We start from the raw sequence: 20,668 nt of genomic DNA, 5'->3' as shown, positions 1-20,668 counted from the left end.
AAAAGTACGACTGAAAAAATTTACAAAAATTCAGGACTTTTCTTTTACTGCGACTATTTCGCCATACATATATGTCGAAATAGTCGACGGTGACTTATTTCGACATACACGTATGGCGAAATAGCTGACAGCAGCTTATTTCGACATACAATTGAGATGCCAGATCGATGAAGGGCACATAAACTTATTTCGCTGGGAGTGGGAATGCCCATGGAGGCTTTCAGAAACATTTTCGAATTTTAATTTTTAAAGACTATATCTAGATATATCGCGCATCTTTTCTTCCTCAGTCAAAAAATTGAAGCTGTTTAATTTTTCTGATTAAAGCCAAAAATCTGGCTTTTTTTGAAAAATTAATTTTAATTCGTTTTTCACTTCAACTCGAGCTCAGTCAGTCAGTTTTTAAGACTTTTAAATCGAATGTTAACAACGGTACAAAGAAGTTTTCTGGACATTTTTAGCCAAATCCAATTGATATTCAAGAAATTATTACGGTCTCAATACGAGCGCGGGCCGTAGCGAGGTTCAGATCCGATTCATAATACATGTCCGCGGGTCCAAAAATAAAAATTAATCAAATCATCAAATAATATTAAGTATTATGTATGAATAAATAATAGTGTATAATGTATAATAATTGACTCATTTAATATTATGTGTAATAGAATGGTTCTATTTTTGAGACAAACTGTACAAAAGTAAAACAAAACACAAACATCTAAATGTAGAGATTCAACCGATTCTAAATTCCGCGAAATTTTCAATGCTTCAAATTCGTGCAATTGAAAAAAGTGAAAGATCGAGAAAGTACTTTTTTCATTTCTGTTTTAATAGGGCTTAAGTATTTCTTGGAATAATATTTAAAAAATAAATTAAATAATAATAATAAATTTTATATATATATAATCATTTATCATCGGCGCTCTTGGAGATGCCAAGCTTTCACTTGCTAATAGTCTAAAAAGTATCCCTGCGTGTCAACAATATGCTAGAACACTTGCGGGAAAAATGCAGAAGGCGGTTGTCCTTGGGTCACTTCGTGTTCTTAGGGTGCACGAGGCTTTTGCTGGATCGTCGTATTGATTCCTTTACAGACTGTAACCACCTATCTCACGGTTGTGAGACGTGGTTATGGCTGAAATTTTACCGCGATTTCGCTGGGAGCGGGTGCAATTTTTCAGATTAGCACCCACTCCCGGCGAAATCCTGCGATATTTCGCGCCTTTAAAGTTGCATTCGGATCGGCCATTCGGCCAAGTCCGTGCAATGTTAATTTAAAGTTTACGCATGTAACATTTCATTCACTTTATTTGAAACATATCCTGTCTATTCATAACATACCTTTTTTATGCAGTAAAAATAAGCGTTAAACACCATTCACTCCTCGCCCACTGGAAGCACAGAATATTATTACTATTTTATAGTATTTGTCACTTAGCAGCTATTCTATAATGTTATTGGACCCGAAAAAAATGACGTTTACTTCTCAGTTCACATGTCTAACTTCGATATTAATTAAACACTTTTATTATTTGTAATTACTATATAACATAACCTATATTGTTTTGACACTTGTATCCGTTTGAAGTTTCCAACGCAACCATGGAAACTATCATAAACTTGATCCGAAGATGCATGGATTTGACCGAACGGCCGATCCGAATGAAACTTTAAAAGGCGCGAAATATGAAAATACCCCTGTATAATAGCTTCTACTTTACTGTTGTGCAGGATTTCGCCGGGAGCGGGGGCTAACCTGGAAAATTGCACCCGCTCCCAGCGAAATCGCGTAAAAATTTCAGCCACAACCACGTCTCACGACCGTGAGATATGTGGTTACAGTCTGTAAAGGAATCAATACGACGATCCAGCAAAAGCCTCGTGCACCCTAAGAACACGGAGCAACCCAAGGACTACTGCCTTCTGCATTTTCCCCGTAAGTGTTTTAGCATATTTTTGAAACGCAGGGTTGCTTTTTAGGCCATTAGCAAGTGAAAGCTTGGCACCTCCAAGAGCGCCGATGATAAGGGCGCTTAGTTTAACAGAATATTCCGGGTACGATCGTTGCAACTCTCTTACAAGGTCTCGATACCTCTCTTTCTTTTCATTCTCCTTGGTTATGATGTTTTTGTCAGCTGGTGCCGAAAATTCGATAGCGAACATGGTTCGCTTCTCGAAGTCAAGAAGAACCATGTCAGGCCTTAAGTGAGCAACAGAAACAATTGTCGAGAATATAAAGTTCCAGCATATGCGGCACTTCCCATTCTCGACAATTGACTCGATTTCCCTAGGAGCGTTTAGAGGAGCGATGTTAAGGTTAATGCCGTAAGAGTGACAGAGATGGTAATAAAGCACTCTTAGTGCCGCATTGTGCCTTTGAATGTAGGCCGTTCCCGCGTGAGTTGGACAATTAGATAGTATGTAAGCTAAATGCTCGGGGTGTGCATAGCACGCCATGCAGCTATCATCAGGAATGTCTTCGTTAAAATGTGGCGACGGTATGTTAAGGTGGAAATGATACCGTCTTGGCATGCAAAAATGAAACCCTCTTTCGAACCTTGGCGGTAAAATTCCTGCCAGATGTGATGTAGTCAATCACACACTGAATGCGGGACGCGTACTGTCTTTCCCAGCCTATCTTTATGGCAAGTTGATGCATTCGTCTATTGGTCTTATGATCAACCGTTGGTTTTATTTTACGGTTCGCATTGGCCAAAGCTCTCGCTGCATTATGCACACAATAATTGATAGTCCAGAGGTCGCATTCTCCTGGAAAATGTCCACGAAGCTCGTCATCCATTTCAGCCAGATCTTTAGGCTTGAGAGAAACTTTGGTGTTGATGTTTCTCCGGGTCGTAAAGCATCGCTCTTCATCTATTGGATGTCTGCCCGCGGTTGGTCTTAGTGTCGCCTCTCTTTCTCTGTTGCCGGCTTGTTCTAGCTGTGGTAGAGTAGGCGTTCCGCTTACATAGCCCCTTTTACGGAGTAGTTCAGCATGGTTTCGCAGACGTTGCTGCGAAAAGTGCGATAGCTCCGGGTGTTTCTCGCACCACAGAGCATGCAGCCGTGCCATGTAACCCCATTCAGGGGTCACACTCGCATCGCAGCACTCTAACAAGTCGTGATTCAGTGGCTCCGTCGACCCAAAAGTCGCCAGATCCCGCCGATCCATCGCATTGAATCTATTTTCATTGGCTCCCTAAATTTTTTGATAAAAATAAAATTTATTTAATACTTTCACTTGAGAAAGCAAAACTATAATTTTTATGTATTTATAACCAGTTTATATGAAAGAAGGAAAATTTGTTAGTACATTCCTTATACCAGGTAATCACCAACAAATGGCTTTTTATTGTCTAAACTTTGAAAAAGAGAAGTAGAAAATATAATATTATGTTATTTTATATTTTTATGAATATTAAATATTTACTCAAACAACGTTCTGAACTGAAATAAAAGAAAATATTTATACCTGTCATACAAAACCTCAACTAACCTTTCCACTAAATCACCTTTTTTTCCTTTTAATGGTGGTTTTCTACATTTAAGACATCGTTTCAGCTGCTCAATAATGTGCTCTTCTACTGATTCGTGCACTAATTTTGCACCTGGAACATCATTTTCCGTGAGTTTCGCCGAATTTTTAAGCATTTTTTAGAAGATGACAGATACCAACAGATGCAAATAATGGCCTTGGTCGCCGCACTCTTTGCGCGTTTTTCACCGTTTTTTTTTAAATAGACTTAAAAATGTTCTACCTTAAAAATCTCTGTTATTTACAAATTAATTTTTTGTTGTTTTTACTAACAATATTTTCTATACATTTCGACACAAAACTGTTCGAAAAATACGAAAATGACGTAAAATTTCGGCACGGCGCACTGCCGACGTCTAGAATAAAAAGCTGTATTAGAATGAGCCATGGCCATATAACGGAATTTTCAAGAGTTTCACTAGGGCACTATAAAGATGAGTATGTGTATTCGCCATTTTCGGTCCATAAAGTAGAGCGAGTATGTATAAAACGTGTGCATTAAACGCGAGAATTGAAGCTCGACTGTGGTCAAATTAGCTTTTTATATTAATAAATAATAGTTTGAATTTGTTTATAGACGTGCTAGGAAACGTGTCAATAAATATTTTTCTTTCGGTGTGTTCGGAAATGGGATGTGGAAGCTGTAATTGAGAAGACCACATACAGCCTACACAGGTACTTTTGAAACTTGAGTAAATAACTTATTTATTTAAATTAACATAGAAAAAATATATTAGACTAAGTAGAACTGATGTAGTGAAGATATTTGACGTATTTACGTTCCAATTGCAAATTTATATAAAGGTAAACATAACCTCACTTTAGACTGTATAACATGTGCATTGTATGATGTACACAGAATAAGTGTACCACTTTGTAAATACTTTGTAATACATTAGTTTTACTTGGTCTAATATACTTTTTCTATGTTAACTTAAATAAATAAGTTATTTACTTATGTTTAATAAGCACCTGCGTAGGTTGTATGTGGTCTTCACAATTGAAGTTTCCACATCCCACTTCAGAACACGCCGAAAGAAAAATATTTATTCACACATTTCCTAGCACATCTATAAACAAATTCAAACTATTATTTATTAATATAAAAATCTAATTTTATCACAGTCGAGCTTCAATTCTCGCGTTTCATGCACACGTTTTATACATACTCACTTTACTCCATGGACCGAAATGGCGGGTGCACATACCCGTCTATTTAGGTGCTCTAGTTTTACCACTCGGGTTTTGAGTATACACCATATTACAAAACATTAATAAAGATTTCAAAATGTTTCAAAGATTTAAAAATATTTAAAAGGATTTTGAACATTTTATAAAGGCGTGTTTATCAGATTTTAAATATTTCATTACAATTTCACAAAGATTTTTAAACTTTTAAAGGATGTAAAGGGTTTCAAAAATTTTGAAAAGGTTACAGTTCACCACATATCAAAGATTTTAAAACATTTGGAAGATTTGAAAAGGTGTTAGGATTGTTTCTAATTCGTAACTAATTATTTATTTTAAAAGCGCGGTGAATGCTGGGGAACATAACCTTTTTTCACAATTTGGTTAAAAAATCTTTTGCGCACGTATTCTGAGCCTGGAAGCCTTTGACCAATCAGCGCAGGATCTCGAGCGCGGGAGATTTGGAAACCGAATTAAAATCGCCTATATAGTACTTTTTTGCATTACACAAATGCAAAACGGGTTGCATTGTATGCTAGAGTTTATATCATTATATTCCATATGACTAAATAGTAAACGTCCTTACTATATATATAGGGTGATTTTTTAAACTTGAAACTTTCAAATATCTCGAAAAATAGGCACTCTATGAAAAAATGTTATGAATCAAAATTTAATCACTCTGAGGAGTACATACATTGATGTTAAAATCGGTTGACCCACACCGCTCCCTAGGGGTGGGATGGGGGTAAGTTCGAAATCTTAAATGGGAACCACTATTTTTTATTGCATATTCGGATACTTTGGATAAAAATGCGTATGATTTGTCGAAAACATTTGTCTCGTTTCGCGGTGGATAGCGCTGTAATCGACGAAATTCAATTTTTCTTCATTTTAGTGTTACTGCGAATGCACGCTTACGATTCTACAATACTCGAAATTAGTCTTAAAACAAACTAGTACTTTTACGGTCACCCAGGAACAACGACGTGGAGATAGCAGTTGTCTGTTCCCTTCGGGGTGCTTGATTAACGCGAGTCCCCTCGCCTCTCGCGATTCGAGATACTCAGGGAATCATCTTTTAATTAAAGGAAGTGCTTAAAATGATGACCTTCGGCTTCAATGCACTGATTAATTCGCAATTCAAAGGAATGTACACGACGGAGAAGTGTATCTTCTTGAATTTCAGCACATGCACTTGTAATTCGGTCGATCATATTCTCACGTGTTGTTGGTTTTTCTTTGTACACATTGTCTTTCAGATAGCCCCACAAAAAGAAATCTGGTGAAGTAAGATCTGGCGAGCTTGCAGGCCAATTTATCGGAACGCCTCTACCAATCCAGCGACCATTGAAATCACGATCAATAACTTCTCATGCTACCGCTGAATAGTGTGTCGGACAACCATCATGTTGAAACCACATGTTCTGCCGTATTTCTAAGCTTAAGTCTTCAAGTAATATTGGCAGTTCATTTTCCAAAATGTCTTGATATTTTGGACCATTTAACCTCCCTTCGATAATCTTGGGATTAATCAGTTTGTTGCCAATTATTCAACACCATACGTTGACAGTACATGGACGCTGGTGTTCGACTTCACGAAGACACTGCGGATTTTCAATGCACCAGTAGTACATGTTGTGTCGATTAACTATTCCATGGTTCGTAAAAGATGACTCGTCAAAATATAATACATAACGAAAAAAGTTGGGATTTTGTTGTATTTGTTCAGGTGCCCACTGGCAAAAAGCTACCCGATTTTGGAAATCAATGCCATGAAGTTCTTGATGTATAGAGATGATACGGATAAAATTTATTATATTTCAAAATTTTCCAAACACTGCTCTTAGACATTCCGGAATCACGAGCTACTGCTCGTGTACTAACGTGAGGATTATTGGCCACTGCAGCTAATACAGCAATTTCATTATTTTCTTTAGTGACTGTTCTGTACGGGTCTTTTTCTTAGGTTGAACACTTACCTCGGTAGTAAATTTTGTAATAGTACGATAAAATGAAGCACGTGACACAATTCTATTTGGAAAACGCTGAGCGTAGAGATTTACAGCATTATCAAGAATTCTTCCAGCTTCTCCACACTGAAAATGTTTTGGGTGAGCTGCACGCCCACGCGGTGGAGCTGGAACACCAAATGCGTCGCGCGCTGCTCGCCTGCAACTTGGTACATATCCTTTCTCATATTGGGAACGCTGTGTTCCCATATTGGAACAGCTGTAGTCCCAACAGTATTGGTACAGTAACGCTCCCTTTAGGTGGGAGCACGGAATCCTCACGCCGAGTTTCGTACGGAGTTATACATATAGTTTATACTCATGGGGCCATTTCATTCTCTTTTGCGGGACTACTGCGATCCCAACACACGGGAAAGGATCTGCTCGCACGTTTGGTACTATAGCTTACTTAAATGTGATCTGGCCACTGCACCAAAGGTCTTGGTGGCGCTGCGTTGCCACTAAGAAGACAGCTGCTTGCTCAAAAAATTTTCAGTGCATACACCAGAACCATTTCACTTTTTTCTCATACGGTTAGATACTCCATTGTAAAGTAGTATTCGGAATAATTTTTGATCTAACTAAAATGAGTATTGTCTTAAATGTATTTTTTCTAATTTACTGTATTTATGGGGAAAAAAAAGTGAACACTTTCGTAATGTTTCGATAGCCTCCGCTGACCTCAATCTACAATAATGCCAGAGCTAAAATTTAGGAATATTCAGGAAACACTGTTAGTGTAAACGTATTACTTAATAATTACTTCTGAAGAACGGACATACGTTTTGGTATGTTTTTCAAAATCATAATTACCAAAGTGATCCGAAGCTTTATTGCCCTTATTTTTAACCGACTACAAAAAGGAAGGTAGCGTCGCGATGTATTTTTTTTAAGTACGAGTTTTTATTGCACTCGTTCAACGATTCTGTAGCCATTTGAAAAATTCTTTTTTTCCGTGGCCAGTCATGTCACAATGAAAATGGTGTATTTTTTTTGTTAATGTATTGCAGAATCGTAAGCGTGCATTCGCAGTAACAGTAAAATGAAGAAAAATTGAATTTCGTCGATTACAGCACCATCTATCGCTAAAAGAGAAAAATGTTTTAGACTAATCATACGCATTTTTATCCAAAGAATCCGAATATGCAATAAAAAATAGGGGTTCCCATTTAAGATTTCGAACTTGCCCCCACCCCCACCGGGCGGTGTGGGAGAACCGATTTTAACATCAGTGTATGTACTCCTCAGAGTGTTTAAATTTTGATTCATAACATTTTTTCATAGAGTGCCTTTTTTCGAGATAATTGAAAGTTTCAAGTTAAAAAAAATCACCCTGTATATACCCGAAAAATGAAATTTGAGAAATTTCAACGGGTAAGTTGACCAAATCGTTCTCTTAGGCAAATAAATTTCCCCATGTTCTTTTATTTAAACAAAAAATATTTTGAGCCGTTGCTCTGAGGCTTCAAAGTTTCCTGATTTAAAGTTTCTCTACACTTAAATCAGGAAACTTTAAAGCCTCAGAGCAGTTATAGATTTATTAACTTATTATTACTCTGTTATTCTACTCATTGTCAGTAACCGTAGTTTGGGATTCAGAAAATACGGTGCGCAATGAGAGGCCCGACCGAGGGTCAATTTTTTTTGCACCCGCCAACCTGCATTCCCTTCAGCCGGTGTTCAACTTAAATGTGCCACTTTTCATACGCTTTTCTTACTCTTTTCTCAATAAAATTAAAACTTCATTCATTTTTTCCCCGAGAAATCTGTTCTCAATAGTTTCAAAAATGTATCTTTAAAATATCAAGTAACAAAAGCATATCCGAGGCTCATAATCAGCCTCCAAATTTGAGCATTTTATGCGATTTTTGATATGCCTAAAACTTTTGCAGAACATTCCTGAGATATAACAATGCGATAAATTTAATATTCACTGATAAGTGATCAAGCATATAAAAGTTCAAATAAATTGACTTATAATTTCCTGACCAAAATCGAAGAAGTAAAAGTTGAAAACATTTTACATGCTAAACTCCATAAGACATAAAAATGGCTAGAGCAACGGCTTAATTTTTTTTGCAAATAAAAAAACATGGGTAAATTGATTGTCTAGAAGAACGATTGAGTCAACGTTCCCGTTGAAATTTCTCAAATGTCATTTTTTGGGCCACCCTAATACATACACATACACACACACACAAAACATTATATTAATTATTAATTTACATTTATATGTCTCGAATTGCCTCGTCTCATTCTTCCTCGTCTCTTTGGCGTCCTTCCTCGTTTCTCGCCTCGGTTTTTCCGATGAATGCGACAGATGTGTGCCAGCAGAGAGAACAGCTCGCGGAAGCATTCGGAGCATTCTTTTGCCACTCTGACGCGCTAATACTAATTAACGTTCTTTAATGCATACTTAAAGACAAAATATAATTATTTATTATATTTTTTGGCTATTAGTGATTAATTTGATATCAAAAACGAGCATGTTTTGACTTTTTCAAATATTAAAATTCCCTCTATTAGTATGTTATGTTTTTAATATATTCTACCAATTAAAACAGAATGTATGAAACAGAAATTTGAAAAGTTATGCATATTTTTAAGTCCTTTGGAGTTTAACGAATTTAACACTGATTTAATCTTTTATATTTTAAATTAGAATTTAAAATTTTTGTAGCATATAATTTTAATGTATAATAAGTACTAAGTAACAAATCAGTCAGTGATAATACTCATATAAACTCATACGTTGATAACACAATGGGTTTTATAATTCACCCCTACAAAATTCATGTATTTATATATGTGTATGTTCATTTATGAAGATAAAATATTTTATAAATAGGAAGCCCCTTAGCTCAGGACGAAAGACCTTTCGTTATAGACCATTTTGTTCCCAAGACGTTGAAGCAAGAGAAATGTTTTAAAAATATACCAGTAGATTTTTAGAATTATATGTTTTCGGATTACTTCTTTTATCCTAATAAATTTTATATAAAACACGATATTTTTTCATTCGTAAAAACGTAATTGTAGCAAAATTAAACTCTTTGTGAAACTTTTAGAGATATTTACAAAACCCGATCAATTCTTTGAAATATTTGTGAAATCTTTTAGAAATATGTTATAATAATATGAAAACATGAAATTGTAGAAAAATTGAATTCTTCGTGAAGTTTTTAGATATATTTAAAAAGCCTGATCAATTCTTTGAAATCTTTGTGCATTTTTTAAAATCTTTTAAAGCGTGCAAAGTATGTCATATCTTTAAATTTGTGTGAAATCTTTTGCAATCTTTTGAAATCTTAGCAAAATTAAATTCTGTGAAATTATTAGAAATATTTAAAAAGCCTAATCAATTCTTAGAAATATTTTAGAAATCTGCTGTAATAATTTTAAAACATAAAAATATTTTAAATATTTTTTTCAATCCTATAAATAGATTAAAATCTTTATGAATTTCTTGAAATCTTTTAAAGCGTGTAAAGTCTATGTTAGATCTTGAAATTTATGTGAAAGCTTTTTTAATCTTTTAAAATTGTAAAAAAATGAAATTCTTTGTGAAGTTTTTAGATATATTTAAAAATCCTGATAAATTCTTTGAAATATTTTTTAAATATTTTAGAAATCTGTCTTAAAAATTTTAAAACATGAAAAAACATGAAAAAAAACATGAAAAAAAAAATTTGAAATTGTACTTCAAAAAAAAAATAATAAAATTAGTTTTAAATTCTTTAAACTCTACATGACTTGAAAATATACCTATATTTTTACTTTTTTTCATATATTCTATTCTTATAATTGGCAGAATAAATTTGAATAAGTTTGATATCAAATTAATCAGCAATGGACAAAAAAATATAATTTGTAAGCATATTTAAACTTTAACTATTCATTAAAGAACGCTAATTAGTATTAGCGCAACAGACTGGCAAAAGAATGCTCCTGCGAGTTGCCCGCTCCACCAGCGCACATCTGTTCCATTCCTCGGAAAATGAGTCGAGGCGAGGCCGAGTAAGAACGAGACGGGACGAGGAAGAAATTGACGAGGCAAACCGAGAAATGGGCTCAGGAAAACGAGATGGAACCGAGGAATGACCGAGACGAAAGCGAGCCAGACTCGGTATTTCTCGTCTCGGACGGCATCACTAACCCCGAGACACCACTTTCGGGACACACCGGTGCCGAAGGAATAATCCGTTCAGTACGCGAATTTTTCCTCTGAACGAGCATGAACAGTTGACTTTATGGGATCGTATCCAAGAACGAGCCAAGGGAATACACACATTATGGTGGTTACAGACATGTTTACGAGATGGGTCGAGGTTTTCCCCATGCGTGTCTGTAACGCTTGAAACGCGGTCAAGTTTCTCCAGGAAAAAGTTTTCTCTCGTTTTGGTTACCCAAAACGAATTTTGAGCGACAATGGACCACAATTCACGGGTCATACTTGGGCTGAAGCCGCTCAAAACTGGGACTGCGAATTGCGCACGACACCCGTCTATCACCCCCGTGCAAATACCACGGAACGGCGAAACCAGAAGGTCAAGAAGGACCTCAGGCTCCGCCTTTACGAAAGTAACCAACGGACTTGGGACAGATACTTTCCAGCACTCCTTTTTGGTCTACGGCGAAGACGGAACGCGGCAACCGGGGTTACCCCAAGCTATCTACTTTTCGGGAGAACAATTCTCAGACCTGGGGAATGACGCTTCCAAGAGATGCGTAGCCTGGAAGAATCCGAGGAACATCAGCAGAGGGAAGGGAATGCCCGAAAACATCAGGCTAATTACCAATCCGGTTACGCGCACGCACCAACATCGACCACTCCTCGTTTTTCAGTTGGTGGCCTCGGGGGAACTTTACTGAGTTCTGAAAGCCGGCACTCCACAAAAGGTGCACGGGGACACCTTGGTGCCTGCGCCGCCCCGTGCAATTCCAACAAAGGTTGCCGTTCACCAAGACTTAATTGACGGCGAACAACCGCACCCCTCTTCACATTCACAATCGAGTGACGGCGAACAGCCGCACTCATTTTTGGACACCACTGTTCAGGTGCGTCCACCTAACGTCAAAGCTGACCTGCTTCCGACCCAATCTACAGTTCCTGAAGAAGAAGACGTGACGAGTAACGCTGGGCGGCGTTACACCCTACGGGCCAGAGTACCGGCGAATTACCGTGATCTTCGCACTACGCACCTTGGAAAAGGCGCAGTTAGTTTAAGGACAAGAACCGAGTGACGGTGAACAGCCGCACTCAACTTAGGACACCGCTGTTCGGGCGCGTCCACCTACGTCGAAGCTGACCTGCTTCCGAGTCAATCTCATTTTGGACAACCGCGCTCAGGCGCGTCCACATATTTCGAAGCTGACCTGCTTCCGATCCAATCTCATTTTTGGACACCGCGCTCAGGCGCGTCCACCTACGTCGAAGCTGACCTCCTTCCGACCCAATCGGATTTTGGACTCCGCGTTCAGGCGCGTCCATCTACGTCGAAGCTGGCCTGCTTCCGACCCAATCTACAGTCCCCGAAGAAGAAGATGAATGTGTAACGCTGGGCAGCGTTACACTCTACGAGTCAGAGCATCGGTGAACAACCGTAATCCTCGCAAGTATTGCACCTAGGAAAAGGTGCAGCTAGTTTTAAGGACGATTGTAAATACGATAGGAAATTAGGGACATTTTTGTACATTGTTATTTTTATTATTATTAGTTTTAGTCAATTTTAGGCATACTGATACCTTGTCGCGAAACCGGCACCTATCTTACATTTAATCTTTTCTCCTTAATTTCTCGAGGAGTAAACCGATGGTCTATCCGGGAAGGGGTGGACTTGATATATTTCACATTTTAGCGACCATCGTTTTAATCCTCAAGCGTAGTTTGGGATCCCAGCTTTCCATTTTTCGAGAATAAATCGACCGACTTATTCTCGGAAATTGGAGGGTTGCGATCTCAGGCTTATAATTGCGATTCGATTCCGCGTAAGCTTCAACCGTCTCAGGTGACAGAATTCTCGCGAACCGGAGGCAACAAATTCTCGCCGTATTCCAGTGGGTGAAAGGAGCAGGCAACCAATGACGGTTTGCGAAAATCGGCAGGAACGCCAGTTGATATATTCTCGACCGAGAAGCGTGACAGGTCACAGAGGACCCTGCGCTTCTACCGACGATCCCCTGTCAACCTGTGCACTTAAATTCATTAAATTAGTTTCTTTCCTACTTTTAAATTTAAACCTTTCGGATACCGGAGTTCATCCCTTAGCATCCACGCACATCCGACGTCGTCTTCAGCAGCTGCCCAATATCCAGGATACCCACACGCGAGAAGATCTTCAGTGGCCACCCAGGATCCCAGGATTACCCAGCATAGAAGAACATAGGAGGTATTTACCAGCAACGACACGACAGGTTAGTAGGGCGTCTTCCGGATTACCCCAATTGGTGCGGCACTGTCGGAAAAACCAGCGGACAATTCGATTTAACCATCGGTAGTGCGTGGCGCGATCGCGTTTTCAGTTTCTCGCTCGTTTCGCCTAGGATCGGCGGTTGACAGCCACCGAGCTGTCGACCGAACGACCTAGGGCAGGGCTCGTTTCGGGAGTTATCACCCTTAGGTGGTGATTTATGAGCGAGTTCTTCGCGTCATTCCTTCGGGCATGATCCGCGAGTCCTTCGGTCCCCGTCCCTTCGCGCAGACCCTTCAATTTCCGGTATTCGAACTTCTTCCCTCGAACGCGGTCAAGAAACCCCATTGATAACAGCCCCCATCATTGTTGAATTTAATATTATTTATTCCTGTTGCTCAAGGGGGTATCAAATATGACACTATATCCATTATTGTTACTGAGGGTCGTGAGCTTACATTTTCATTAAAATCGATATCTTTAAGAGCATACGAATCAAAGTTTTCGATTTTTTTCAATTTTTTTATATATCGGGTCTCCTACGTCTCCATATAATTTTCCCAAATATTAACGCTGCATTTCGAATAAAGCAAAACAATTTTAAAAAAAGACGGTAATACATGCAAATTATAGGGCAGAGCTCACCAGAAGGCCGTCATTGACTGCAATGACTGCCAGTGGTGTCCAAGAGACTAGGTCAAACTGGCCCTCATAAATCTCGCCGGGCTTGGAAGACATTATCCTTCCCAAAAATAAAATTTAATTAAAAAATAAATATCAACGTTTTATTTGCTAATATTCATATAGTTCAGTGAGTAATGAGTAGTGAAAAATTAATAAGAAAATAAAGTTAATGAAATTTTTTTTTCAAAATGTGGAATATTCAATTATTTCTGGAATGAAGTAATAAGAATAAGGACATTTTTAATGGACAATTGTCAAATTGTAAAACTCGAAGTAGAGTTTACACTCTTCAAAATAAAGACGAAGGAATTTTGGCGGCCATCGTTTTTCTTTATTCTTTATAAATTTTAATTGAAATCTCTCCAAATGTTTCCACCTTTTTAAACTTGGTGGCAGTCATACACTTGTCGTGGCAGTCAGCACCTGCTTGAAGTGGCGAGCTCTGCTATAGGCGCACAGGGAATAGGTTATTCCCCCGACGGCCGCTCGTAGCGCGTTGCGCCACAAGTGAGAATGCTCTATGAAGTGACCCAGGATCGCCGGGCCTTCTTCAAGATTTGCGATTTTTTTCGACGGGACTCAAAAAAAATAATTTCTGAAGCAGACCCCTTTTTTCAAGTCTTCGAGGGATTATGCGAACTCAATACAATTTTATCGACTTTTTATTAGTCCGAGCTTTATCAGTATACTGAACGCTTTCTTTTAAGTCTTGATTCGTCTTAATAACTAAATTGAAGCCGGAGATAATTTTTTCTAACATTAACAATTCTGGTGATCACATTTTTAATATTTGTTCATTTTCAAATTTGGGCTCCATTCACAAATAGCCAAGTGATTCACTTGAATTTTTTTAGTTTTTCCCGGGCAGTTTTATGACTTTAGGAACAGATGAAAGTTAACTTTTAAAATATAGGCTTCGTCAACAGTAATTTTTTCCACATTTGTTGCTCTTACAAAAACAAGACAAAATTCACCGAGATACGAGAAACCTCACTAACAGGTAGAAATATTTTGAATCGACATGGCTAAATGCGAACTCAGCGCGATTTTTTTTCGCTGAGATAGAGCTACTTTATCCCAATTGTCCGGATATTCTGTCCCGATATTAGGTTTATTTATTTTATGTATATTCGAAGTATGCACGGCTCGGTGCTTACGCTGGAAGCATCTTCACTTTAAATGGTATATCTCCATAAATAATGCTCGGATCTTTATGGAATTTTCAGAGAATACTTTTGAAATATTCTACTGATAGAAAATTCAATAAGAAAATCGATTTTTTAAAACCCAAAAATGTAGGGACCCCCTTAAGCAAAGACAACATTAACAATTTAGTTTTATTTTCTTAAAATTGAAATGTTTCATTCGCAGCTATAATAATAAAGTATATTTAATGTATGGTTAACTCGCCTCACATGTTTCGCTGGTGTTACTATAATTGCCTTTTTATTGATTAATTTGTTCATTATAATCTACCATATAATAACAAATAATTTACTCCCTTTATTTTGACCGCCACCCACTCCTACATATATTCCGACAATAAACTGCCGTCGCATTTTACAGACGGAGTGGCTGATTCGACATACAATTATGGCCAAAAAAGGACAGTATTTTATTTCGCCCTTTCGGGATATACGCAGGACGGGATAAAGGTCAAAATAAGGGGAGTAAGTTATTTATTATCATATGGAAGATTATAATAAACAAATTAATCATTAAAAAAGCAATTTTAATTGCACCAGCGAAACATGAGAATGAGAGGCGCGTGAACCTCAAAATCTCGAGACATGGTTCCATCCATTTCAGTTTATGCAACTTCAAGTCACAGTATCATTCGCCTCTTTAATATAATGCTAATTATAGACTTTAGTGTGAGGTTTTTTTTAGTAGAATGTTTTAAAATAAGCAGTTTTGTCTTAGAATTTTATCAAATATATCGTCAGAAAAAAATCAATTTTTCGAGAAAAAATCAAAATTTATCTTCGCAATCAGCCAATTAGTTTTTACGAAACACCCCCCCCCCCCCCCCCCCCCCCCCCCCCCCCCCCCGCAAGACTGCTTTCAGAGTTCCAAAGAACCCCATAAGTACAAAAATGTTTCTATTACGTGAATACCACTTTATACTGATAACTTGATATTTCAAGAAATTGTTTTTAGCAATTTTTTCTTAGAATAATGCTAGAAAATTTATGTATTTTCGACAATTTTCCACTTTTTGACCAATTCTCCATTAATGTAAGTTTAATAATAAATCAAAGTTAATAAATTAGTTGTTTAAGGAATTTATTGTTATTACAATTAACATTCAGATCAAATAATGCTAGAAAGTTGCGGCTTTTTTTCTAAAATTTACAACTATTTGTTTACTTTTCCCTTATGATGCGCTAAAAATGAATTCAACTTAGCAAAAATATTGATTCAAAAAAATTATTATTGTTTATAAATATTTTCTTCTTTAATAATGCTATATAGTTGCGGTTTGTTCTGAAATGTTTTAATGTTCACCCACCATTTACTTCGTAATGTAATATACAATACATGTTAACAAATATAATTGTTTAAACAATTTATAATTTTTATCTATTATGTCTATTATTTGTTATGTATTATATGTTCTTTTAGATAACTGCTAAAAAGTTGCGGTTTTTTGAACTCTTAAACTTTTTTTCCACGTTTCACTTAGGGAGGTAATAATTGATACAAGTGAACCTCAAAAAGAATCATTTTTCTAATATTATTCTGCTGTCCAACTGAGAAACATAGTAAGTGACTTTTGTCACAGAGGTTATTTTCTCATGCGTATGTATCGGAAAATAGTCTCTATGACAAATGTCACTTACTAGGTTTTTCTATTGGACAGCAGTATTGTACTTTTTTAAGTGGATTATTTTTGCTCGTTTTCCAATCTATTTTACACAACCGGTGTCGCCTCAGCCCACCCTAGAAAATTAAATTTTTAATGTTTGTTACCTAATGTTTATTTATTTTTCGTTCATAACTAAAAACGCAAAGCACAGTTAAATATTTCAGAAAAATCCACAACTTTTTAACATTAAGCAAAGATTATTATTATTATAATACTATATTATTATAATTAAAAATAATTTTTATTTTCCTAAAATTGAGATGTTTCATTCGTAGCTATAATAGCAAATTATAATAAAATTTAAATTTTGCGCATTCGATTTTAGCGTCACCTGACAGCGGTGGTCGGTACCACCCCTGAACCATGTCTTGAGAATGAGCTAAACGCGCCTCTCATTGTCATGTTTCGCTGATGCAATTACAAATGACTTTTTAAGGATTAATTTGTTATTATAATCTACCATATAACAATAAACAACTTACTCTCCTTATTTTTTCCGTTACCCCCTCCTGCATATATTCCGAAAGGGCGAAATAAAATACCGTCCTTATTTGGCCATAATTATGTCACCACTTACTCCGTTTCGGATTGGTACTGCGAAAGCGGAATCGAATGTTTTGAAATTGGCGCGACTTTCAAGTGAAATTTAATGCTCAGGCAATGATAGAATAGTAAATAAGTATAATAAAAATATTAATGTAGGTGTGATAATGAAGAATGTTTGAAAAGTGAAAAATCTTTTTTTATACATTCTTTAAAAAAAATACTATTATTTATGACTGATAATAGCTTTAACATCTAATAGATAGTGAGTAGAATAACAACAACAATAGTAATAATTTATATTTTTTCATTGAAAATTAATAAAACGTAAAAATAATTTTTTTAATTACATGAATTTTTACAATATTAATTAATTGGCTAAATCAAATTTTATACTACAAATTTTCCATTTTTATGAAAAAATAATTAAAATGAGACAAAACATGGGTAAAAAGTTGGCATTTGTATTGTATGTGAAGTAAAGTAAAGAAATTGAATTCGGAGGTTAAGGCCCTTTCTTCAACACCTTTTAATTAAATTATTTCGAATAAAAATAAATTTAACTCAATCATAGAGAAGACCAAAATAAAGATCACATTAAAGTAATATTTTGCAAAACAGAGTTAAGAAATCAGAAATAAAAGAAGTATTTTTATGAGGTTAAAAACCCTTTTTTCCAAATACGTCTTTATTTCAGAACAATAGGTAAAACGTAAGAGAGGATTTTAATACAAATAAAATGTAAATTACATGAATAAAGTACAAAAGTTTTTACTGCTGATTTGTTGGAATTATATTTAAATTAAAATTTGTTTAGTTATACAATAAATATGACAGAGAATGCATGCTGCAGACGAAAGTTCATTTGAAATTACATTTCACATTAATATATTACACTATAAAAGTAATAATGGAAGACAAATTACAGTTTAAAAAGATGATAGTTCGTTATTCTTTCAAGTTTAGAACTCTAAGAACCTAAATTCTTATTGGTAAGTTATGTGCATAGCTTGATTACAAATTCTAAGATGAAAGAGCAACTTTGTACAACCAGGTGCAATGATCTGAATATTTGTTCCCTTTACTGGAAAGTATCAAACTTAGCTTCGTTGACGTAGAAGAGCAAGTTTTGTTTATATTCTTCATTAAAAAATCTTATTTTGAAAACATTCACTACACGAAAATATATAATGACTTAAAACCTCTTCTTAAGAATACTTCAAATGTTTCGCACTTCGTTACATATTTCAGATTCCGGTTTCACGGCGGCTAGTGGAGGGGATGACGTGACAACTCTCCCTAGAGGAATTCTAGCCGAAATTAACTACCGTCGGCTATTTCGACATATATGTATGGCGAAATAGTCGCAGTCTTTTACATCAATAATGGAATTTTATAACGTAAATTGAAACGAATGCCATGCTTCACAGAAAGACTAATTAATTTTAATGTTCATTCTCGTAGAAAATAATAAGTTACAACTAAAAATACTAACTTAAAACTAAAAATACTGTATTGTTACACTAACCTCACTCAGAATCAGAAAAGTACCATTCCACTGCTTGCAATTCACTTTCACTAAAAAACCAGCTTCATAAAATTTATAAGCTTCTAAACTTGTATATGCTTTTACTTGAGATTGAATAAAATATGATAATAACTCCAGGAACACATGCAAACCGTATGGGCATACGGGCAATGTTATTCCCTCTAGTTTGTCTATTCCCTACCGAAAAGAATCTTTGTGTATACTAAAAATTCTTTAGGTCAAGGAAGTTCAGAGAAATTCTCCGCAGACACTCAGGTAGATATTTTTAAAGGTCCAGGAAGCTCGTTTAAATGTTCTGAAGGCTTTAAAATATCCTTTCCGAAATTGAAATAAGAATACGATCATAAATAACAAGCAGAGAGGCTATCTCAATAGAGTAGCCGACACTCAAGGGTCCTTTGTTAAGCTTTAGGATTAAAATTTAGAAGTAGATTTTTTTTTAATTTCATAGGAATGAGATACGCCAAAAAAGACAACGTTTTTGAATTCAACTAGAAAATTGTATATCAGTATATAAGTTATAATTATAAATAGTCATAATGAGAAAATTCATCAATTAAAAAAAAAATTGTTAATAATTTGAAGAGAAATTTAAAAAGGGAGAGCGGATTAGCCAAGACCAACTACTGTAAATAACTCTGCCCGCCCGGTACGTGACGAATACAAAAGGAACATTATATTACCGTCGCACCACTCTTAAAACGACCACTAAAAGGATTTTGAAAAGGACCCAAATCTCTCAAACTATCTCCGAGACTATTTTGTTTCAAATCGACTTTGTTTATAGACTCAAATGGGCCAAGCCATTTCGGTAGGGTTTAAAATTTTTATGGTGTAATAAGAATGCTCTATAGGTGAGATTTACTTGCAGTGCTACTGGGAGCCAGTATCATTTTCACCATGGAAGCCCCCCCCCCCCCCGAAAGGGGTGAGTGATTGTTCAAACTGATTTTATATACAATAGATATAAAATTAAAAAATGAGTTTTATTATCGTACGGATGTGTCAATTTTAAATGTCGAACAGTGAAAAGTTACCAGTCAAAGAATCGTGTGTAATCAATTTAGCTAAAAATCTTACCAAGCAGCGATTTCCAATTAATCGAAAAATTTGCTCGTTCTCTTCTGGAGTGAAAAGAACAGACCCCCTGTGTTCCACTGTATTTCCAGACTTCATTTTTCTACCGATATTTCGATTGGGGTTTTCAGGTTAGTTCAACAGAATCACTGCCAGCAGGTACACATGTTTTTGAAGTGCAATTGCCAAAAGCACATGTGTGTTTCACAACATATTTATTAAAAATGTTCACCTTTATACACTTAATTAAATGAATATTCTATCGAAAAAGTGTTTAAATAAATCTTAAAACAACGTTATCATCACTACTGCCCCACCTGCCCCTACATATTCCTACACTGGTGCCACTACAGTCATAAACACTAAAGTGGAAAGTTTTCGCACGCCAAGCCCATTGTTTATTTGACAAACTTTTTCACGACCATATCCATCTCGGCAATCACTATGCCGGGCTCTATTCTCGAGCTCGTTCGAAACTTTCCGTATACGTAAAGTTTCGAATTGTAACTTACGTACACTGTTAAAAGTTTCATGCAATTTTACCACAAAGATCATAGGACATAAAAATACCAGCGTGTAATCAAAGATATTATAAACGTAGATGCGGTGCGGGCTTAGTTGCCCGCCATAAATGTAGACGGCGCGTCCGGCGAAAAAAGTCACTTCCCCTCTACCCAACGCTCCCCGTAAAAAGCATCAATCGATATAGTTTGCCAAGAGCCACTTGGAGCGTTGTAAGCAGCTCTCGGTACACCGATGGTAAACTTAGCTTGGAAAAGAACCATTGAAATTAAAATTAAA

General features: G+C 36.2%; 1 protein-coding gene across 2 annotated transcripts in view; it reads right to left on the bottom strand.

The window, feature by feature from the left end:
* LOC117169057 (neural Wiskott-Aldrich syndrome protein-like) overlaps window positions 1–20,330 on the bottom strand; it is a 126,495-nt gene extending 106,165 nt beyond the window's left edge. The window contains exon 1 of one of the 2 annotated variants that reach the window (XM_033355156.1): window positions 19,871–20,330. In XM_033355156.1, coding sequence (XP_033211047.1) covers window positions 19,871–19,966 — 96 coding nt within the window. In that variant the 5' untranslated portion in view covers window positions 19,967–20,330. The remainder of the gene's footprint in view (window positions 1–19,870) is intronic. The other variant, XM_033355158.1, reaches the window with a different exon arrangement.
* Window positions 20,331–20,668: the final 338 nt, after the last annotated feature.

The sequence above is a fragment of the Belonocnema kinseyi genome, chromosome 3, assembly GCF_010883055.1.
Source record: "Belonocnema kinseyi isolate 2016_QV_RU_SX_M_011 chromosome 3, B_treatae_v1, whole genome shotgun sequence".
NCBI classification, from domain to species: Eukaryota; Metazoa; Arthropoda; class Insecta; order Hymenoptera; family Cynipidae; genus Belonocnema; species Belonocnema kinseyi.
Note: the sequence above shows the minus strand (reverse complement) of the source record. Positions and strands in the feature narration are given on the sequence as shown.